The sequence below is a fragment of the Anomaloglossus baeobatrachus genome, chromosome 1 (genome assembly GCF_048569485.1).
Source record: "Anomaloglossus baeobatrachus isolate aAnoBae1 chromosome 1, aAnoBae1.hap1, whole genome shotgun sequence".
Taxonomy (NCBI): domain Eukaryota; kingdom Metazoa; phylum Chordata; class Amphibia; order Anura; family Aromobatidae; genus Anomaloglossus; species Anomaloglossus baeobatrachus.
The window spans coordinates 34,320,507-34,344,713 of NC_134353.1; the positions used below are offsets into that span (position 1 = coordinate 34,320,507).

The window sequence follows — 24,207 nt, forward strand, 5'->3', positions numbered from 1 at the left end:
GTCCAGAAAAGTGCTTAAAGTACGCTTAGGGTATCTGAAATGGATTCTCTCGTGCTGCGAAGCTGACTCCTCCACAAGAGGAGCTGGTGGGGAAATATTTAACATCTTATTGATGTTAAATATAAGATCATTAACTATGGCGTCACCATCTGGTGTATCTAGATTGAGAGCGGTCCCAGGATCAGAATCCTGATCAGTTACGTCCGCCTCATCACCCATAGATTCATCTCGCTGGGATCCTGACCATTGAGATGAATGTGAAGGCCCGTCATAGCGAGCCCGCTTAGGCTGCCCGGGGCCATCGTCCGAGTCAGAGTCTTCACCCTGAGGTGTATATGCCCGTCCCGGAGCTTGGAGCTGAGGGGGACCAGGGGGCAATGATTGCACAGTGTCCGTGGCCTGAAGTACAGGCCTAGCTCGCAATGTGTCAAGAATTTGTGACATAGTGAGAGACATTCTGTCAGCAAAAGCTGCAAACTCAGTTCCTGTCACCTGGACAGCATTCACAGGTGGTACACCCTGGGTCACGGCCAGCAGAGGTCCCGACTGTGCAAGCGCCGCAGGGGCCGAGCACTGCACACAATGGGGGTCCGTGGAGCCTGCCGGTAGAAAAGTCCCACAAGCGGTGCAGGAAGCATATAATGTCTGTGCCTTGGCACCCTTGCGTTTTACGGACGACATGTTGCTGGCTCTCTGCAATGTGAGAGAGTCTATAGCCAAAGGGCGACCAGCGCTATGCAATACAAAGTATTTGTAGAAACAAAATACTAAGAATAATACTGGCACAAGAGGGGGCTTACCGCCCGCTGAATAGCGGGTAAGAGGCTGCAGATTCCCTGTCTGGGTCTCCCCGGCTCCCCTCTGCAGCTCAGCGTGTCAGCAGGAATGGCTGCCGGCGTCTGTGGAGAGGGGCGGTCCGTGGGAGTTCCCAAACAAAAGTGCGGGAACAGTGTCCCCTCTGTGCCGATTGTGAGGGCTGGAGTATGTAAAAACGACTCCAGCCCTCAGCGCTGATGCACTGGCCAGCGTCCCGCCCCTCTCCTGACTGGCAGGTCTGGGGGCGGGAACGAACGGAAGCAGGCCGCAAAAGCCGGGGACTCGAGTTATCAGCGCGGCCGCCGTAAAAGCGCGGGCCGCGCTGAAGTCCCCGGCGCACCACAAGTGTCAGCCGCGCCGCAGTCCCAGCGGCCGGCGCGACCGTTTCCCACTAGTGTGCCTGCTTCAGCGAAGCTGAATGAGGCCTGGCACAAGCGCCGTAGCGCTGATGTCCCCCGGCGCACTACAACACCCAGCAAGCTGCGGTGTGAGCGCCAATGCACGGGGACACAGAGTACCTTGAGGAAGCAGGGCCATGTCCCTGATGTACTCCGCTCCATCCAGCATCTTCTCCAGGGGCTGTAGATGGAGCACGGTCTCAGTGCCTGGAGACCGGTAAATCCCACTTCACCCAGAGCCCTGTAAAAAGGGATGGGGAAGGAATCAGCATGTGGGCTCCTGCCGCCGTACCCGCAATGGGTACCTCAACCTTACAAACACCTCCGACATACAGTGGGGTGAGAAGGGAGCATGCTGGGGACACTATATGTGTCCTCTTTTCTTCCATCCGATATAGTCAGCAGCTGCTGCTGACTAAAAACAATGGAGCTATGCGTGCGTGTCTGACCTCCTTGCGCACAAAGCTAAAACTGAGGAATCTGTACTCCTACGGGAGGGTGTATAGCCAGAAGGGGAGGGGCCTTACACTTTTAAGTGTAGTTCTTTGTGCGGCCTCCAGAGGGCAGTAGCTATACACCCACTGTCTGGGTCTCCCAATTAGGAGCGAAAAAGAAAGTTTGCGTTTTTTTTTTAGTATCGATCTTAATGTGTTTTTAATGATAATATGGGCTGAAGCATTAGACTATGGTCACACGTTGCTCTTTTGCTGCCTTTTTTTGAGTTTTATGCAAATTAATAGCTGCATTTTACAGGAGCAGCAAAAGCTCAGAGACCCCAGAATCTCTCACACACGTTTTTTTTTCCTGACTGAAATGAAAAACTACTGCATTATTTAAAGAAGCGGCGCGTCAGGTCTAACAGTTTTTGCCACATTTTTCAACATTGAACGCAACAAGAAAAATGTGAAAAGTGAATGAAAATAACTATTTAAGTGTGTACTGTAGACTAATGATTCACCAAAAACACAGCAAAAAAAGCAACAAAAACACAGCAAAAAAAAACAAAAAACACAGCAAAAAACAAAAATGCAGCGAAAAAAGCAACAAACAGCAAAAATGCAGTGAAAAACAAAAACGCCGCAAAAAAGCAACAAAAGCGCATCAAAAACGCAACAAAGATGCTGCAAGAAAAGCAACAAAAATGCTATAAAAAAGCAACAAAAACAGCAAAAAAACAACAAAAGCGCAGCAAAAAACAAAAGTGCAGCGAAAAAATGCTTTTTTGCTGCATTTTTGTTGCTTTTTACAGCATTTTTGTTGTGTTTTTGGCTGCGCTTTTGTTGTGTTTTTGGCTGTGCTTTTGTGGTGTTTTTATTTTCTTGTTGCTTTTTTGCTGCATTTTTGTTGCAACAGCAGCAAAAAAAAACAACAAAAACACAGACAAAACAACAAAAGTGCAGCCAAAAACACAACAAAAATGCTGTAAAAAAAAAAAAAAAAGCAACAAAAATGCAGCAATAAAAGCAACAAAAATGCTGTAGAAAAAGCAACAAAACCTCCTTTATGGAAGCAGCTTTTTCTTACTGCCAAGAGAGCAGGTTTTGCTGCAGAAAAAAAAGCAGCAAAAAGCAACATGTGAACACACTCTTATGATGTGGTTTTTTGGTGCACTTTCCTGCAATAACAAATGTGCAAAATGTACCAAAATAATGTTAAATAAGGCGTGGGGGGCGCATATTCTCCTTCAAATGAATGGGAAGATTGGTGAAAGATGTCAAAAGTATTCCTACCCCGTTAAATTTCCAAATGTTTTAACATAATTCTCACAAAGTTCAATGTATTTGATTAGGATTGTCTAAATATTTTAAAATATAATTCTGAAATTTGTGACGTGCATTAGTATTCATCCCCCCGTAGTCTGATCCCCTTAAATAATATGCTAAGTGACCAATCGCCTCCATAACTAGTAAATTGAGTCACCCGTGTGAAATTTCTTTCAGTATAACTGCAGCTGTGTGTGAGAAGATCAGGGATCAAACAGCATCATGAAAACCAAGGAACACACTGGAAAGGTCAGGGATAAAGTTGTGAAAAAGAGTAAATCAGGGTTAAGTCAGAAAAAAAATAGCCCAAGCTCTGTATATCTCACAGAGCACTGTACAACTCATCATAAAAACATGGAAAGGAGAACGGCACAACTGCAAACCTACTGGGGCCAAGACATGGCCGTCCACCGATACTGACAAACCAAAAAGTGCGCTAATGAGAGAAGCAGCCAAGAGGCCCATAGTCACTGGAGGAGCCGCAGAGGTTAGAGCTCAGGAGGGAGATTCTGTCCACATGACAACTATTAGTCATATACTCTACAAATCTTGCCTTCATGGAAGACGGGCAATAAAAAAAAGACAGTTTGAAAAGCAAGAAGCCATAAGAGGCGCTGGCTTCAGTTTGCAATAAGTCATGTAGAGGACACAGTGAGCAGTGGAAGAAGGTGTTCAGCTCAGAGGAGACCAAAGCAATATTTTTAGGGTTAAATGCAAAACGCTGTGTGGTGGAAAACTAACACCATCCCCACAGTCAATCATGTTGGAGGCAGCTTCCTGCTGAGGGGAGGCTTTTCTTCAGCGGGGACAGGAAAGCTTGTTGGAGGTGATAGGGAGATGGATGGAGCTAAATACAGGACAATGCTGGAGGTTAGAAGGCTGCAAACGACTTGAGACTGGGGTGTAGGTTCACCTCGACCTTCCAGAAGGACCATGACCCTAAACATCCTGCAGAGCTACAATGGAGGGTTTATATCAGAGTATATTCCTGTGTGTGAACGGCCGAGTCACAGTCCAGACTGAAATCCACTGAGAATCTGTGACAAGACGGGAAAATCACCGATCACAGACGTCTCCAACCAATCTCACTGAGCGAGAGAAGAATGGAAAATGTCACCTCTAGATGGAGGACGGACCCCAAAACACTGAGAAAGGTGGTGCTACAAAGTATAGATACAGGGGGCTGAATACAAATGCACATCACAATATTCAGATTTATATTCACAACATACTAGAAAACCAGGCATCATTTCCTTTACCCCTCACAAATCCTTCTAGTTAATATTGGTGTCCTATAAAATCCGAGGGTGTAATGTGAAAGAAATAAGGAAAAATGGAAAAGAGCAGAGCCAGCACGGGGCACAGCAGAGCCAGCACGGGGCACAGCAGAGCCAGCACGGGGCACAGCAGAGCCAGCACGGGGCACAGCAGAGCCAGCACTTCACGACTGCTGCAAAAGCTTTGTGTAACCCCTTTCCCTGCTCTAGGAAGCAATAATACATCCTATGTTGGGTGAAGCAGCGGAACCTGACTCCACAGAATGTGGGTGCCAGCTGTGTTACACAGACAACGCCTGACTAACAGCAGCGACTGGAGCAAGCCCCGATCACTGCTGTTTAACTCCTTAAATGCCATGTACGATCCTGTTCAGGGGTCCATTCCCCCCCACACACCTCCACTGTGACATAATCCCAAGGTACCAATGAGTTACCATTGTAGCCCACCATCTTGGTTGTATTCCTGTGCACGACAGATGCCGCATATCCCCAAAAATGGAATAAAAAGCGATAAAAAAAATGTAGGAAATAAAAATGTCATCTTGTCACAAAAAAAAAAAAAAAACAATCTATCACTCAGCTCTACGGACAGGGAAATGTAAAAAAAATTATAGGTATGGAAATATGACAAATTTTTTTTCTAAAAGAAAAACTGCACATGCTATCTCTGTAATTGTACCGACGCTGCAGAATCATGTTACTGGAACATTATTATTGCCACATAAAAAAACAATGGCGCTTTATTGCACCGTTTTGCCGCCATTTTTATTTCTTAATTTTCCAGTCCATTTAATTTTTTTAATTCCAATTTTTTCATTTTAAATTTAATTCAAATTTGAATTTAATTCAAAAATTAAATTCAAAAAGTGGTTATTTCAGAAAAAAAATCGGAGGAAAAAAATAAAAGGAAAGGAAGGGGACAAAAAAATAGGCTACAGTGGAGAAGGAAAGGGCGAAGTTTCAGCCAATGTCACGGATTTCTTATTGTTGATGGTTGGTGGTTGTACCGGGGAGCGCCGCGGCTGCAGGTAAGATTTGTGCAAAGTTCATGTCAGAAATCGGCCGATAACAGCAGATCCCTGCCCGGAGGATTTTATCTATTCTACACACAAAGAGCAATCAATGAGATTAGAGTATCACACAAGTGCATTAAAAAGGAGGAAAAAATAAATATTAAAAACAAAAGTGGCTTAAGGATTCATGATATGGTTCTCCTACTCCCTTGTTCCTCCCCCTTTCCCCCCCCCTTTTTTTTTTGCCTGTCTCCCTATTAAACTTTTTGAATCCTTCACATCCTAACTTCCCCTCCTCTTCCTCCCTCCCTATGCATCAGCAATTGTTTATTACTTCTTGTCAGAAATCATATGACTTATTACAAAATTAATATGATCTTTTTACATGACCTTTCCTATATATATATATATATATATATATATATATATATATATATATATATATGTTATATAATACCTAATAAAAATATTTTAGAACAAAAAAAATAAAAAAAATATGGCAAAATCAGATGTTTGTAACTTTCCAGGACAGAGAGAAAAAAAAAAAAAGTTTTCAGTTAGCAGATCTGTTTTTCTGTTGCCTACATAAAATGGATGAGAGCGTCATCTGGATGAAGAGACAGATTCCAGATTAGCAGATATTCCAGACTATCAGATGTGAAGATTGTGTAATAAATTAATTATACTCCCAGATACTTATACTCCAGAAGATAAAAGGACCATATAATGCGCTCCCTCCTATGGCATTCTGGCACTCCAGCATTATGCCATTATATACACATCATCTGCCGCGTTACCTGCTCCAGTCATTAATTATTTCCTAATAAATATATATATACACATATATATACATATATATATACACATACTCACACACATATATACACTAGCTGTACTCCCCGGCTTCGCCCGGGTTAATAACTGCTGTTAACAAAATAGAATGTGTTAACAGAAATGTATTCTGCACACAAAAGCCACAAAGCAAATAGCAATGTAATTATTAAAAGGCAAAAACTAAGCTAATAGAAGCATTTAACAACATATATTTCAACACCACAGATATTCCACACAGATTTAACTAAATTGGCCAAGTAATGTGCTCCATCTGTCTTTTTACAGATCTGTCTCTGTCTGTCTCTTTACAGATCTGTCTCTTTCCCTGTCTGTCTCTGTCTGTCTCTTTACAGATCTGTCTCTTTCCCCATCTGTCTCTTTCCCTCTTTCCCAGTCTGCCTCTTTCCTCGTCTGCCTGTCTCTATCTCTTTCCCTGTGTCTCTCTCTATCCGTCTCACCACTAATATCTTATTACCTCACACATAAGCTTCCTATACTATGAATGTCTTTTGTTCCTATAGCAACCACTCACAGCTCCTACTAATAACCTGTAGTTCCAGGCTCCATTTACTTTAATGAAGACATGTTTTTTGGAGAGTAACTGTAAAGCGCGGGGTTAAATTTTCCTGTCAAAACATAGTCTACGACGTTCCCTGAGTCACATGAGGTGTCTGTGCAAAATTTCGTGATTGTAAATGCGACGGTGCGGATACACTTTTCGTTTCACTTTTTCCCCATTATGTAGATAGGGGCAAAATTGATTGGTAAATTGGAATGCGCCGGGTTAAAATTTCGCCTCACAACATAGCCTATGACACTCTCGGGGTCCAGAAGTGTGAGTGTGCAAAATCTTGTGGCTGTAGCTGCGACAGTGCAGATGCCGATCCCGGACACACACACACACACACACACACACACTCAGCTTTATATATTAGATACACACACAAATACATACGCACACATCATTACCTGCTCCTAGCATTGTACTGTACATATACATACATACATACACACACACACATCTTCCATATTACCTGCTCCGGTCAGTATATAATACACACATCAGCTGGCGTGTTACCTGCTCCTCGTCCATGGTCTCGGCCTCGCCCTCCTCCTCCACCACGAAGCTCTCCTTCAGCCGCAGATACTCCTCATGTTCGCGCTTCTCCTGCTCTTCTTTTTCTTTCCTCTTCTCTTCCTCCTACAGAGAAAAGACACCGGTGACAGAAGCGACAACAAGCGACAGCGAGAGAAGAGGAAGCAGCTCAGGGATTATATACTGCAGAGATTACCACAGCCACACCCCATATACTGTACAGAGATTACCATAGTCCCCCCACATATAATCTACATAAATTATCATAGCCCACCTCCCCAATTGTTGTACAAAGATTACCATAGTCCCTTCTATATAATATACAAAGATTATTATAGTCCCCCTACATATACTGTACAGAGAATGCCCTAGTCACCACTACATATACTGTATATAGATTACCTTAGTACCCCCACATGTACTGTACAGAGATTATCTTAGTCCCCCCACATATAATATACAGAGATTACCTTAGCCTCCCCATATACTGTACAGAGATTACCTTAGTCTCCCCATAGACTGTACAGAGATTACCTTAGTCCCCTCCATATACTGTACAGAGATTGCCAAAGTCCACCCCCACATATACTGTAATGTAGAGATTACCATAGTCCCCCCCCATATACTGTATATAGATTACCATAGTCCCCCCCACATACTGTACAGAGATTACCATAGTCCCCCCCCCCACACATATACTGTATAGAGAATACCATAGTCCCACCACATATACTGTACATAGATTACGATAGTCCCCCCACATACTGTACAGAGGTTACGATAGTCCCCCCCACATATACTGTATAGAGATTACCATAGTCCCCCCCCAGATATACTGTACAGAGAAAAACCATAGTCCCCCCACATATACTGTACAGAGATTACCACAGTCCCCCCACATATACTGTACAGAGATTACCACAGTCCCCCCACATATACTGTACAGAGATTACCACAGTCCCCCCACATATACTGTACAGAGATTACCACAGTCCCCCCACATATACTGTACAGAGATTACCACAGTCCCCCCACATATACTGTACAGAGATTACGATAGTCCCCCCACATATAATGTAGATTACAATACACGATACACTAGGCCTCATATATTAACCGGTATGTTGCCCATAGCAACGAATCAAATATCAGCTTTCATTTCTAAAAATGAAAATGAAAATGAAAGCTGCGCTGTGATTGGCTGCTAAAGGTAACAAAGGCAGGCATACTCTGGTTGTAAAGAGAGCATGTTAGGCCTCAAAAATCTCCAAACTGACAGTCGCCATTACCCGGCAAAGCCCTAATCCCGGGGAGCGCGGGCAGAGCAGGCACGGGATTATCAGCGCTTACACTTTTTTATTATTGATAATTTATTTAAAGTGTTACAGCATCAAAATAGGAAAAAATAAAAACAATTATTGGGAAGGATCTATGGAAAATAGTGGCAGCTTTTTAGGAGAAAGGATGCAATGATCCTGCCCCTGTGTGTTACTTTGTGTAGTGCCTAAGTGGGAGGAGCATCCATGAGGTCATCACTGTGTCACGCTCCGCCCCCTCAAAGGAACACTGTGCACCCCAACTCCCAACCTCCATCTTTTTCAGCCGCATAAAAGGGTAAACATATGTTCTGTTCCTTAAAGTTACCAACAATGATCCTATGGTTGTCTAGACATGACAAATACCTGCCTCCCTTAAAAATAAAAAAATTCTTAAAAATACAATTTAAAAAAAAAATTATATATATATATATATATATATATATATATATATATATATATATATAAATATATATATATATATACACACACACACATATATATTATCTAAAAATAACATTTCTTAAAAATAATAAAAAATATAAAATATAAAAAAAACTTTAAAAGCTAACAAAATAAAAAATATAAAAATAAAATTACTTTAAAAAAAACGAAAAAAAAATAGAAATATGAAAATAAAATTACTTAAAAATATAAAATTAAATTCTTAAGAAATAGAGATAAATATGAAAATAAAATTACTTAAAATTACTAAAAAAATATTACTAAAGTAAAAATATAAAAATAAAACTACTTAAAAAAATATAAATATAAAAACAAAATTACTTGAAAAAAATCTTTAAAAAAATATTAAAAAGAAAACTATAATATACAATTACTTAAGACTAAAAACTAAAAATAAAATTACTTAAATATAAAAGATAATATAAAAACAAAAATACTTAAAACAATCTTTAAAAAAATATAAATATGAAAATAAAATAACTTAAAAAAATTACTAAACTAAAAAAATACTTTAAAAATAAAATTACTTAATAAATCTAAAAAAAATATAAAAATAAAAAATTGCTGTAAAAAAGACTAAAAATATAAAAATAAAAATTACTTTTAAAGATATCTAAAATAAAATAGATAAAAAGAATATATAAAAATAAAATGAGTAAAAAAAATATAGCATAAAAATATAAAAATAACCTACATTTTTTTTTTGTTAATTGGGGGTGACTAAAAACAATGATCATGAGGGTTGAGATGGGCATCATAGAAGTGAGTTCTCTTTTTTTTTCCACTTTATTAATTATCTTATCTTTATTGAAAGAATTTGTTTTGTTGGGCAGTATCAAGATTTATTTTTTTGAAGTAAAACCAATGTTTCTCTGCCTGGGTGATTAGTCCCTTAAAGTTCTGTATTCTAAGTGATAATACAAAAAATAAATAAGTTTTAAGTTACCTAATATAATAAAAATGGCAAATTAGAGGAAAAAAAAATACTAAAAATCAGTGATGAGAAAGAAAAAAAAAAAAAGCCACATTGCACAGGAAAGGGCCGCACCGATCTCAGACTTCTGATCTTTTTCGAGGCGAAGTGTTCTGCGATGAAAAGGAAGCGTTCTCTCGGTGATAAAGTGTCAGTTGGTAAACCATTTCCTCACCAGAAAAACTCCACGGGGCGAAAGGGAATTCCCCGGGCAGAGAGCCGTGCCACAGCGAAAAAAGGAGAAAACACAAGCAAACGCCCCACAGCCCAGACACAGCCACAGGCTCCGAGTAATGAGATCGACCAAGACAGGGCCGGGCTGTGCTACACAACTATAGGATTTTAATTAAATGTAGAAATATTAAGAAAATAAAAAGCTAACCAATATTTTATACAATATTTATAAATTGCATCTCCTTATTCAAAAAGTGCAACACAAAAGTAATAAAATAGTCATATTTTTTTTTTTTTTTTTTAAATTAATTAAGTATATTTTAAAATATTTTTTAAAAGTTCTATTTCTTAACGTCACTATTTTGGGGCCACATCTACCTCCAATCACTGACTAACATTTTCTGCGTAAATTAATATTTAAAAAAAAAAAAACCAAAACATTTATTAGATATTTTTGGCCTTTGCCGTGCAGAATAAATACCTACTAAATATTTAGATTTTTTTTTTTGTTCACAAATTTTGCTAAATAATAGCACATCCCTATTAATTACATTTTTATTTGGCCTCATTTTTTGTTGAGTAGGTTTTGTTTTTATTTATTTTAAACAATCATTTACGGGCAGATAGAAATATTTGTGTTTTTTTATATATATATTAAAAGTGGGAATGTAAAAATAGAAATTCTGCAGTTTTTTTTTCCCTTTTCTGCCGTAGTGTTGATGCAGTATACAGGTTCTTACTATTGCCTGACATTCTATATAGGCTTTTGGGATTTTTTTCTTAATTGTAAACACTTCCAGAATAAATTACTTTTACTATCGTTTATACAGGCATGTGCCGCTGAATTTAAGTTTCTTTTTTATTTTTTCGGTGGACGGGAGATTAGAGACAATTTGCTCCCAAATAGTTTTTGTTTTTTTTTTATTACTTTAATTATAGTTTATGTGCACGCAGATTTTAAAGTTTTTTTCGTTTCTTTCTTGTTTTCTGTTTTTTTTGTTTTTTTTTTGCTTTTAGAGGATTTACTCCAAAATCAGCGTGTGATTTTTTTTATTATTACTTTTATTATAGCTTTTATTGGTATGTCCATGCAGAGTTTAAGCATTTTTCTTTGTCTCTTTGTTGTTTTTTTTTTGTTTTTCTTTTAGAGAGGATTTGCTTCAAACTGCTATAGATTTTTTTTTTTTTATCACTTTCAAAGGGAACCTGTCACCAGAATTTTCGCTATGAAACTAAAAGAATCCCCCTCTGCAGCTCCTGGGCTGCATTCTAGAACGGTTCCTGTTGCTACTGGCCCCCCTTTCAGACCTAAATAAACACTTTATAGAATCTTACCTTTTGGTATGCTAAAGTGGTTTTATGGTCACGGGGGCGGGCTGTATTGCGTCCATTATTCCTCCCTCTTGCCGCTGTTCGCCGTCCCCCAGTGTTGATTGACAGATGACGCTGCCACTCTTATGTTACTCAGTGCTCCTGAAGTTTCGCGCATGCACAGTGGCAGCATTGCGGGACTGAGCACAGTTCAAATTTTGAGCGCCGGTGATCGTATTTGCGCAGGCGCGAGATTATGGGCGGGGACTTGAATGACACTGGTGATGACAATGTCATCACTAGCGTCATTCAAGTACCCGCCCATGATCTCGCGCCAGCGCAATACGATCACCGGCGAGGAACAGTGCACTTTTATTTATTGTACTGCACATTTCCTCGTATTACTGCTCTCTCTGTCGGCGCCGGTAATCATATTGCGCAGGCGCGAGATTATGGGCGGTGTGATCACCAGCATCATTTAAGTACCCGCCCATAATCTCACGCCTGCGCAATACAATCACCGGCGCTCGAAATTTGAACTGTGCTCAGTCCCGCGATACTGCCACTGGGCATGCGCGAGACTTCAGGAGCACGGAGTAACATAAGAGCGGCGGCATCATCTGTCAATCAACACTGTGGGACGGTGAACAGCAGCAAGAGGGAGGAATAACGGACGCAATACAGCCCGCCCATGTGACCATAAAATCACATTAGCATACCAAAAGGTAAGATTTTATAAAGTTGTTATTTAGGTCTGAAAGGGGGGCGAGTAGCAACAGGAACCTTTCTAGAAGCAGCTCAGGAGCTGCAGAGGGGGAATCTTTTAGTTTAATTGCAAAATTTCAGGTGACAGGTTCCCTTTCAAGATAGGAAAAACTTAAAAAAAAAAAAAAAAAAAAAACCTTTTTGTTTGTTTTTTTTTGGACAGTATTTGCTCCAACAGCAAAAAAAAAAAAATCACTCAAAACATATTTGGAAAATTCCCAATATTTAATTTTATTGTAAGGCCCAGTTCTCACGCTGTGTAGTTTTGACGCAGATTTTCAGAAATCTGCATGTCCATTGTGAAGCCAGCAGTCTATGAGAATTCAGAAGTGCTGCGCTCACGTTGCTTATTTTTCCCTTGTGTATTTGGTGTAAAAAAAAAAAAAAAAAGAAATCTGCACCAAATACGCAAGGGAAAAATACTCAACGTGAGCGCAGCACTTCGAATTCTCATAGATGTTGCTGGCTTCACAATGGACATGCAGATTTCACAAAATCTGCGTCAAAATCCACGTCAAAATACGCAGCGTGGGTACAGGGCCTAAAACGACTTTGCTGTCCATATGTTCACTCTTTTGTATGATTTTTTTTGGCTTTAGGTTTATAAAAACAGCTTGTGGGAGGGAGAAGGAAATGCATGTTGTATATCATCTCTTAATGGAAAAGGCTCCAAACTAATCAGTTTCCAATTAAAAAAAATGCAAAAAAAAAAAAAGAAAAAAATTAAAAAATAATAAAAATCTAAAAAAAACACTAACAACTATTCAGAAAATAAAAAAAAAATATCCCAATGACTCCCCGAGAGTCTAAAACACTTGAAGAAATTAAAAACTCCCCCAAGGGTATGTGCACCCAGTATTTGGAGCACAAAGTCTTCAAAAATTCAAAACTTCTCAAAAACGTTGAGGTTCCGCTCAGTTTCTGCTGTGAATACTCTTCTAAAAGCCTCAGTGTGTACGCAGCCCGAAGAAGGAAAGTTTTCTTAGGCTATGTTCGCACGTTGCGTCGGTGTACCTGCAGTTTATTCTGCACGTTTTCCTTCCCTTGGTTTTTGACCAAATGGCTTTTGACCATTTTTTAGCGCTAAAAACGCATGCGTTTTTACCGCGTTTTTAGTGCGTTTTTAGCGCTTTTTGCCTGCGTTTTCACCTGCGTTTCTGCAGATGCGTTTTTGAGATCAAGACACTGAGAAATAAAGTTGAATTAGTCAAAAAGAATGAAAAAAGAGAAAAAAAGTATAAAATTATCTTTTAATAAAATTATATGGGAAATTATCAATTTTAATGTAATAATAGTGGTTATGCACATTTTAACAGAAAAATAGCTAAAGTTTATTATTTTTTAACATTTAAATTTTCGGTTATTGTGTGTGTGTAAAGGAACATTAGAACCCATTAATTTTTGGCCAGAAAAGCATGCGTTTTTGGAGCCAAAAACGCAGTTGAAAAGCAGGTAAAAAGCATGAAAAACGCAGGAATTGTGATTTTGGTTGCTTTTTGCCATTTCTCATTGACTCCAATGTTAAGGAAACGCTGCAGAAATGGCAAAAACAACTGACATGCTGCTTCTTTTTCAGCATGGTTTTTGACCACAAATATGCAAATTAAACGCTGCTGAACAAAAAGCAAAGTGCAGATAGGATTTCTGCTTTTCCCATAGACTTTGCAGGAAATCAAAAACGCATGCATTTTAGCGCAAAAACGCTGCAGCCAAAAACGCTGCAGAAACGCGGAAAAAAACGCAACGTGCGAACATAGCCTTAAGCAGTTTCCATTGAAAACAGGTCTCATTTTTTTTCATTTTTGACAGTCTAAAAAATAAAAAAAAAATTCCACTGTGTGCACGTAGCCTTAGACTTCAATGGCATAAAGCTCTGATCACGGCTGTTGCGGCGGGATGTCGGCCATATATTACAGCCAATAAAATTGGAGAAGGCGTTACCGTCGTTTTGGCCTGATGTCGGTGGGGATTTCCTCATAATGGCAAATACTCAAGAGATGGAATACAATATGTCTGATCCTTTCTTGTCCCTCTCCATCTCGTGAAATTAAAGGAGCGCACAGGGGTGGCAAAAAAAAAAAAACAATACCGTTATCTCTTTCCTCTGGAAGTGACCAGTAGATAAAGCCCTTGCTTATCATATTCGCTCCATGATATCTGCAAGTCTTCTCCTGTGCTGCACCAAAATCCTGGAATGCTCTACACAGGGCAGTCAGAGGAAAACTAGCTCTCCAGTGTGAACAAATGTAAAATATTGCAAATAAATGAGATACATTGTATCCCCCAATACGAAAATCATTTTGCAATACAACAAAACTGAAAAAAAAAAAAAACTTACCCTGTAAAATAAAGAGAAAAAAACAAACAAAAAAACACACAAGTAGATAGAGATCTCCAGAGCGCAATCATACGACAGAATCTGCAGAGAAAGGTCAGACTCAGCCCTGACTTTCTGTGTAGGAGGACAGACTGTGCTGATATTTTCCTGTGTCTCTGCTCTGGTGAAATAAGGGTGTAGTTCGCAACCCAAAATTAAGAAAGAAAGAAAAAAAAAAAAAAAATATACCACAAAAAACATTCAACTTTAAAAGAAAAAAATAAAGAAAAAGGCAAAAACAAAGACACTTCCAATAATACAGATACGTGCTCTGTTTGATGGCACTGCACACGTCTAAACAATGCATTCACCAAGATGACGGGAAGATCCAGTACCTATAGTGCTGGTAATTGATAAAGAGGAAACACAATCAGGGCAGGTCCAGACATGCCTGGTTTGTCCACCAAAGGCCGTTTCATTAGCTTATTGTGGGGGATGGGGGCATGATGACCATGTTTTTCTACAGATTTTGTGCACGAGGACAGACGTACTGTAGGCGATACAGAAGCCTGGTCCTCAGCGTTACTGCGGGTTCTCACACCTCCTTGTCTGGAGATAAAAATATCCTAATATGATAGAGGTATAGGGGGCTCGAAAACTGCAGCCCACACACGACTGCGCGTGAGAACGTGTGGGAGGACGAGAGCGTATATACGGCTGGGGAGGCATCACGCGGGTCAGGCCGTCCACAGATGCCGGGATATATGGTTTATACATTAACACTATGTATGTCATAGGCTGAAGAAGCTTGGAAATGTCTGAATAACCTACAACATTCTGGTGAACACAGCTGCACTGTAAAGTATGGTGGAAGTACCAAGTCTCTCACTTCAGTGTAAAGTATGGTGGAAGTACCAAGCCTCTCACTGCAGTGTAAAGTATGATGGACGTACCAAGCCTCTCACTGCACTGTAAAGTATGGTGAAAGTACCAAGCCTCTCACTGCAGTGTAAAGTATGGTGAAAGTATTAAGCCTCTCACTGCAGTGTAAAGTATGATGGACGTACCAAGCCTCTCACTGCAGTGTAAAGTATGGTGGAAGTACCAAGCCTCTCACTGTAAAGTAAAGTACGGTAGAAGTACCAAGCCTCTCACTGCAGGGTAAAGTATGGTGGAAGTACGAAGTCTCTCACTGCAGGGTAAAGTATGGTGGAAGTACCAAGCCTCTCACTGCAGTGTAAAGTATAGAAGTACCGAGCCTCTCACTGCAGTGTACAGTATGGTGGAAGTACAAAGCCTCTCACTGCAGTGTAAAGTATAATGAAGTGCCAAGACTCTCACTGCAGTGTAAAGTATGGTGGAAGTACCAAGCCTCTCACTGCAGTGTAAAGTATGGTGGAAGTACCAAGCCTCTCACTGCAGTGTAAAGTATGGTGGAAGTACCAAGCCTCTCACTGCAGTGTAAAGTATGGTGAAAGTACCAAGCCTCTCACTGCAGTGTAAAGTATGGTGGAAGTACCAAGCCTCTCACTGCAGTGTAAAGTATGGTGGAAGTACCAAGCCTCTCACTGCAGTGTAAAGTATGGTGGAAATACCAAGCCTCTCACTGCAATGTAAAATATAGTGGAAGTACCAAGCCTCTCACTGTAAAGTAAAGTACGGTAGAAGTACCAAGCCTCTCACTGCAGGGTAAAGTAAGGTGGAAGTACCAAGCCTCTCACTGCAGGGTAAAGTATGGTGGAAATACCAAGCCTCTCACTGCAATGTAAAATATAGTGGAAGTACCAAGCCTCTCACTGCAGGGTAAAGTAAGGTGGAAGTACCAAGCCTCTCACTGCAGGGTAAAGTATGGTGGAAATACCAAGCCTCTCACTGCAATGTAAAATATAGTGGAAGTACCAAGCCTCTCACTGTAAAGTAAAGTACGGTAGAAGTACCAAGCCTCTCACTGCAGTGTAAAGTATGGTGGAAATACCAAGCCTCTCACTGCAATGTAAAATATAGTGGAAGTACCAAGCCTCTCACTGTAAAGTAAAGTACGGTAGAAGTACCAAGCCTCTCACTGCAGGGTAAAGTAAGGTGAAAGTACCAAGCCTCTCACTGCAGTGTAAAGTATGGTGGAAGTACCAAGCCTCTCACTGTAAAGTAAAGTACGGTAGAAGTACCAAGCCTCTCACTGCAGGGTAAAGTAAGGTGGAAGTACCAAGCCTCTCACTGCAGGGTAAAGTATGGTGGAAGTACCAAGCCTCTCACTGCAGTGTATGTAAAGTATGTTGGAAGTACCAAGCCTCTCACTGCAGTGTATGTAAAGTATGTTGGAAGTACCAAGCTTCTCACTGCAGTGTACAGTATGGTGGAAGTAGCAAGCCTCTCAGGGTTCCATTTATAAAAGAGCAGAGTGCAAGGCTCAGCTTCTCACAGGGGGGTACCATCTTGGTTGTTTTGTGGTATATTAGACCCAGTGACTGTAACTAGAAAAGCTGGGTCCAGTACACAAGTATAGAAAAATAAAAATTAATAATTTAATAACAACAAAAAATACCCTACACATGAAACATCCACATAACTAATAGTCGGGAAAAAAATCAACCGGTTCCTTAATGTAAAATGTGAACAAAAATGTAGAAGAGGAGAAAAAAATAAATAAATACATACATAAACTGGCCAATCACTAAGGGGTTAATAGTTCCTGCTGTAAATGACTAACCTGCTTCTCTTCTTCCACTCGGATCCGCTCCTCGTCTTTGCGTCGCTCCTCTTCTCGCTTCATGTCCTGTTTCTTCCGTTCTTCTCTTTCGGCTTCTTCTGCCTTAAAAAAAATAAAAAATAAAAATAATAAAACAGAAAAGAAGGGAATTTTGTTTACTTACCGTAAATTCCTTTTCTTCTAGCTCTAATTGGGAGAATTGGGTGTATAGCTACTGCCTCCAGGAGGCCGCACAAAGTACTACACTTAAAAGTGTAAGGCCCCTCCCCTTCTGGCTATACACCCCCCCGTGGGAGCACGGGTCCTTCAGTTTTAGTGCAAAAGCAAGAAGGAGGAAAGCCAATAAACTGGTTTAAGCAAATTCAATCCGAAGGAATATCGGAGAACTGAAACCATTCAACATGAACAACATGTGTATACAAAAAAAAAAAAAAAAAAACAGGGGCGGGTGCTGGGTCTCCCAATTAGAGCTAGAAGAAAAGGAATTTACGGTAAGTAAACAAAATTCCCTTCTTCTTTGTCGCTCTATTGGGAGACCCAGACAATTGGGATGTCCAAAAGCAATCCCTGGGTGGGTAAAATAATACCTCGTGATAGGGCCATAAAAACGGCCCTTTCCTACAGGTGGGCAATCGCCGCCTGAAGGACTTGTCTACCTAGGCTGGCGTCCGCCGAAGCATAGGTATGCACCTGATAATGCTTGGTAAAAGTGTGCAGACTCGACCAGGTAGCCGCCTGGCACACTTGCTGAGCCGTGGCCTGGTGCCGTAATGCCCAGGACGCACCCACGGCTCTGGTAGAATGGGCCTTCAGCCCTGATGGAACCGGAAGCCCCGCAGAACGGTAGCCTTCAAGAATTGGTTCCTTGATCCACCGAGCCAGGGTGGATTTGGAAGCCTGCAACCTTTAAGGCTGGCAGGCGACAAGGACAAAGAGTGCATCCGAGCGGCGCAGAGGTGCCGTGCGGGAAATGTAGATTCTGAGTGCTCTCACGAGATCCAACAAATGCAAATCCTTTTCACATTGATGAACTGGACGAGGACACAAAGAAGGTAAGGAGATATCCTGATTGAGATGAAAGGGGGATACCACCTTAGGGAGAAACTCCGGAATCGGGCGCAGAACCACCTTGTCCTGGTGAAACACCAGGAAGGGAGATTTGCATGACAGCGCTGCTAGCTCGGACACTCTCCGAAGAGACGTGACCGCTACTAGAAAGGCCACTTTCTGTGAAAGGCGAGACAGGGAAACATCCCTCAAAGGCTCGAAAGGCGGCTTCTGGAGAGCAATTAGAACCCTGTTCAGATCCCAGGGCTCTAACGGCCGCTTGTAAGGAGGGACGATATGACAAACCCCTTGCAGGAACATGCGTACCTGAGGAAGTCGTGCTAGGCGCTTCTGAAAAATTACAGATAGCGCAGAGACTTGTCCCTTAAGGGATCCGAGCGACAGACCTTTTTCCAACCCGGATTGCAGGAAGGAAAGAAAGGTAGACAAAGCAAATGGCCAGGGAGAAACTTCCTGAGCAGAGCACCAAGATAAGAATATCTTCCACGTCCTGTGGTAGATCTTGGCAGAGGATAGTTTCCTAGCCTGTCTCATGGTGGCAATGACCTCTTGAGATAATCCTGAAGACGCTAGGATCCAGGACTCAATGGCCACACAGTCAGGCTCAGGGCCGCAGAATTCTGATGGAAAAACGGCCCTTGAGCAGCAAGTCTGGCCGGTCTGGTATTGCCCACGGTTGTCCTACCGTGAGATGCCACAGATCCGGGTACCACGACCTCCTTGGCCAGTCTGGAGCGACGAGGAGGGCGCGGCGGCAGTCGGACCTGATCTTGCGTAGCACTCTGGGCAACAGTGCCAGAGGTGGGAACACATAAGGCAGCCGGAACTGCGACCAATCTTGAACTAAGGCGTCCGCCGCCAGAGCTCGGTGATCGTGAGACCGTGCCATAAAAGCTGGGACCTTGTTGTTGTGCCGAGACGCCATTAGGTCGACGTCCGGCCTCCCCCAGCGGCGACAGATCTCCTGAAACACGTCCGGGTGAAGAGACCATTCCCCTGCGTCCATACCCTGGCGACTGAGGAAGTCTGCTTCCCAGTTTTCTACGCCCGGGATGTGAACTGCGGATATGGTGGATGCCGTGTCTTCCACCCACGTCAGAATCCGCCGGACTTCATGGAAGGCTTGCCGACTGCGTGTCCCTCCTTGGTGGTTGATGTATGCCACCGCTGTGGAGTTGTCCGACTGAATTCGGATCTGCTTGCCTTCTAGCCACTGCTGGAAGGCTTGTAGGGCAAGATACACTGCTCTGATTTCCAGAACATTGATCTGAAGTGTGGACTCTTGTTGAGTCCACGTACCTTGAGCCCTGTGGTGGAGAAAAACTGCTCCCCACCCTGATAGACTCGCGTCCGTTGTGACCACCGCCCAGGATGGGGGTAGGAAAGACTTTCCTATTGACAATGAGGTGGGAAGAAGCCACCACTGAAGAGAATCCTTGGCCGCCTGAGAAAGGGAGACGTTCCTGTCCAGGGACGTCGACTTCCCGTCCCATTGGCGGAGAATGTCCCATTGTAATGGACGCAGATGAAACTGCGCGAAAGGGACTGCCTCCATTGCTGCTACCATCTTCCCCAGGAAGTGCATGAGGCGTCTCAAGGGATGCAACTGGCCCTGAAGGAGAGATTGCACCCCTGTCTGTAGTGAACGCTGTTTGTCCAGCGGAAGCATCACTATCGCTGATAGAGTATGAAACTCCATGCCAAGGTATGTTATCGATTGGGTTGGGGTCAGATTTGACTTTGAAAAGTTGATGATCCACCCGAAACTCTGGAGAGTCTCCAGCGCACCGTTCAGGCTGTGTTGGCATGCCTCTTGAGAGGGTGCCTTGACAAGTAGATCGTCCAAGTAAGGGATCACAGAGTGACCCTGAGAGTGCAGGACTGCTACTACTGCTGCCATGACCTTGGTGAAGACCCTTGGGGCTGTCGCCAGACCGAAAGGCAGGGCTACGAACTGAAGGTGTTCGTCTCTTAAAACGAAGCGTAGAAAACGCTGGTGTTCTGGAGCAATCGGCACGTGGAGATAAGCATCTTTGATGTCTATTGATGCTAGGAAATCTCCTTGAGTCATTGAGGCGATGACGGAGCGGAGGGATTCCATCCGGAACCGCCTGGTTTTCACATGCTTGTTGAGCAGTTTTAGGTCCAGAACAGGACAGAAAGACCCGTCCTTTTTTGGCACCACAAACAAATTGGAGTAAAAACCGTGACCTTGCTCCTGAAGAGGAACAGGGATCACCACTCCTTCTGCCTTTAAAGAGCACACCGCCTGCAGAAGAGCATTGGCTCGGCCGGGAGGCGGAGAAGTTCTGAAGAATCGAGTTGGAGGACGAGAACTGAACTCTATCCTGTACACGTGAGACAGAATGTCTCTCACCCAACGGTCCTTGACATGTGGCGGCCAAATGTCGCCAAAGCGGGAGAGCCTGCCACCGACCGAGGATGCGGAGAGAGGAGGCCGAAAGTCATGAGGAAGCCGCTTTGGTAGCGGTTCCTCCGGCTGCTTTCTTTGGGCGTGACTGGGCCCGCCAAGAATCTGAGCTCCTCTGATCCTTTTGAGTCCTTTTGGACGAGGAGAATTGGGACCTGCCCGAGCATCGAAAGGACCGAAACCTCGACTGTCCCTTCCTCTGTTGGGGTTTATTTGGTCTGGGCTGAGGTAAGGATGAATCCTTACCCTTGGACTGTTTAATGATTTCATCCAATCTCTCACCAAACAGTCTGTCACCAGAAAATGGCAAACTGGTTAAGCACTTCTTGGAAGCAGAATCTGCCTTCCATTCCCTTAACCACAATGCTCTGCGTAAAACCACGGAGTTGGCGGACGCCACTGCCGTACGGCTTGTAGAGTCCAGGACAGCATTAATAGCGTAAGACGCAAATGCAGACATTTGAGAGGTTAAGGACGCTACTTGCGGAACAGATGTACGTGTGACAGTGTCAATCTGCGCCAAACCAGCTGAAATAGCTTGGAGTGCCCATACGGCTGCGAATGCTGGAGCAAACGACGCGCCGATAGCTTCATAGATGGATTTCAACCAGAGCTCCATCTGTCTGTCAGTGGCATCTTTAAGTGAAGCCCCATCTTCCACTGCAACTATGGATCTAGCCGCAAGCCTGGAGATAGGGGGATCCACCTTGGGACACTGGGTCCAGCCTTTGACCACGTCAGGGGGGAAGGGATAACGTGTATCCTTAAGACGTTTGGAGAAACGCTTATCTGGATAAGCGTGGTGTTTCTGGACTGACTCTCTAAAGTCAGAGTGGTCCAGAAAAGTACTCAATTTACGCTTAGGATACCTGAAATGGAATTTCTCCTGCTGTGAAGCTGCCTCCTCCACTGGAGGAGCTGTGGGAGAAATATCCAACATTTTATTGATGGACGCTATGAGATCATTCACTATGGCGTCACCATCAGGTGTATCCAGATTGAGAGCGGTCTCAGGATCAGAATCCTGATCAGCTACCTCTGTCTCATCAAACAGAGAGCCTTCCTGCTGGGACCCTGACCAGTGTGATGAAGTCGAGGGTCGCTCATAGCGAGCTCGCTTAGGCTGTCTGGGACTGTCGTCCGTGTCAGAGCCATCACCCCGGGATGCATGGGACCCCCCCGGAGCACGGATGTGTTCCAAAAGAGGGGAACCAGGGAGCATTGAATCAACAGTGCCCATGGTCTGAGTTACTGGTCTGGACTGCAAAGTCTCAAGGATTTTAGACATAGTCACCGACAGTTTATCAGCAAAAACTGCAAACTCCGTCCCTGCCACCTGGACAGTGCTCACAGGTGGTTCTCCTTGGGCCACCTCTAGCAGAGGCCCCGGCTGAGCAAGTGCTACAGGGGCCGAACATTGCACACAATGGGGGTCAGTGGCACCTGCCGGTAGAACAGCCTTACATGCGGTACAAGTAGCATAGAAAGCCTGTGTCTTGGCCCCTTTGCTTTTTGCGGACGACATGCTGTTGTCTAGCAATCTAGGAGGGTATATAGCCAAGAATAGCGACCGTACAATGCAATGTATAGCATACAAGCATAAAGTACAAATGAACACTGCGGCACTAGTGGGGTGAGCCCTCGAGGGCTGCTTACCGCCCGCTGAAAAGCGGGTGTGTGACCGCCAGAATCCCGTGCCTGGGTCTCCCAGAGCTCGTGTCCCTTCTCCACTCAGACTGCAAACAGGAATGGCTGCCGGCGTCCTGTGAAGAGGGGCGGGCCGTGGGCGTGCCCCAGACAAAGTGCGGGAAACTAGCGTCCCACTGTGCCTAGTGAGGGGGGTTGGAGTATGCTAAGCAGACTCCAGCCCTCGGCGCTGACGTTCTGACCAGCGTCCCGCCCTTCCCCTGACTGGCAGGCCTGGGGGCGGGAACGAAACGGAACTAGGCCGCAAAAGCCGGGGACTCGATTTATAAGCGCGGCCTTCGTATAAGCACGGCCAGCGCGGAAGTCCCCGGCGCACCACAAGTCCCAGCCGCACCGCAGTGTAAAAAACCGCCAGCAGCGGCCGGCGCGGCAGTTCCTAATACAGAAACTCACTCAGCAAAGCTGCAGTGAGTAAAGCACCAGCGCGCCGCGCTGCTGTCCCCGGCGCACTAACACACCCAGCAATGCTGGTGTGTGTGCGCGATCTGTACGGGGATCCAGAGTACCTTAATGTAGCAGGGCCCTGTCCCTGACGATACTCATCTCCACGTCCAGCAGATTCCCAGGGGCTGTGGACGGAGCACGGTCTCCTGTGCTTGGAGACCGATAGGATCCCACTTCACCCAGAGCCCTAAGGGGATGGGGAAGGAAAGCAGCATGTCGGCTCCAGCCTCCGTACCCGCAATGGGTACCTCAACCTTAACAAACACCGCCAACAAAAGTGGGGTGAGAAGGGAGCATGCTGGGGGCCCTAGTATGGGCCCTCTTTTCTTCCATCCGACAAAGTCAGCAGCTGCTGCTGACTAAACAGTGGAGCTATGCGTGGATGTTAGCCTCCTTCGCACAAAGCATGAAAACTGAGGAGCCCGTGATCCCACGGGGGGTGTATAGGCAGTAGGGGAGGGGCCTTACACTTTTAAGTGTAATACTTTGTGTGGCCTCCGGAGGCAGTAGCTATACACCCAATTGTCTGGGTCTCCCAATAGAGCGACAAAGAAATAAGAGAAAACAATTGACTTTTGAATACAGCTTTCTATGGGGCTAGGGGGGAGACCGAGCGCGACTCCGGCCCGGGGGCTAGGGGGGAGACCGAAGTCTACTAACCTCGGGGAGTGAAGAAAGCTGACGAAACAACCGCTATGTCTTACCTCTCGCTGAGCTTTCCTCGCCTGCTTCTCCTCCAGTTTCTTCTGTTTTTTTGCTCCAACCTTGCCCGAGGTTTGAACAGCCGGAGACGAATCATCATCTTCACCCTCCTCTTCCACCATTGCTGGAAACGGCAAAGAATAAAATAAAGATTGTGATAATAACATGTGTGCAATTAACAAGAACAAAACAGAGAAAAAAAAAACACCATTTATGGAACAATGGGCCAAACTGCTGAGATGCTACAGCCACTGTTGACCGCTGCATCTAAGGGGGTGTAAGGGGTCCACTGTCAGGATGGAGTCACCGCAGCACTCAGCTGTTGTAGTGGGAATGTGATAGTACAGTGCACTGCTGAGAAAGGTGCGGGAGCTGCGACTGTGCCCCCAATGCATGTACCCAACCGGTGAGAAAGGTATGGGAGCAACAACTGTGCCCCCACCGCATTTCCTGACCGCTAAGAAAGGTTCAGGAGCCACAATGAAACAACCGGACCCCCTCAATCCCCCCAGAGTATAACATCCGGCCTACTTGTACCCCAGAGTGTAACATCCAGCCACACCGCTGCAGGAGAACCATTTTTTCATGGCGTATAATTATGCGGTTGCAAATTGTCCCCATTGCAGGATT

The 24,207-nt window shown here is 43.7% G+C and overlaps 1 protein-coding gene across 1 annotated transcript in view; it reads right to left on the reverse strand.

The window, feature by feature from the left end:
* Window positions 1–24,207, reverse strand: part of DDRGK1 (DDRGK domain containing 1) — a 61,961-nt gene that overhangs the window by 20,592 nt on the left and 17,162 nt on the right. Inside the window, exons 3-5 of the mRNA XM_075346279.1 lie at window positions 23,580–23,701; window positions 17,226–17,327; window positions 7,180–7,302 (exon numbers count right to left, since the gene is read on the reverse strand). Coding sequence (XP_075202394.1) covers window positions 7,180–7,302; window positions 17,226–17,327; window positions 23,580–23,701 — 347 coding nt within the window. The remainder of the gene's footprint in view (window positions 1–7,179; window positions 7,303–17,225; window positions 17,328–23,579; window positions 23,702–24,207) is intronic.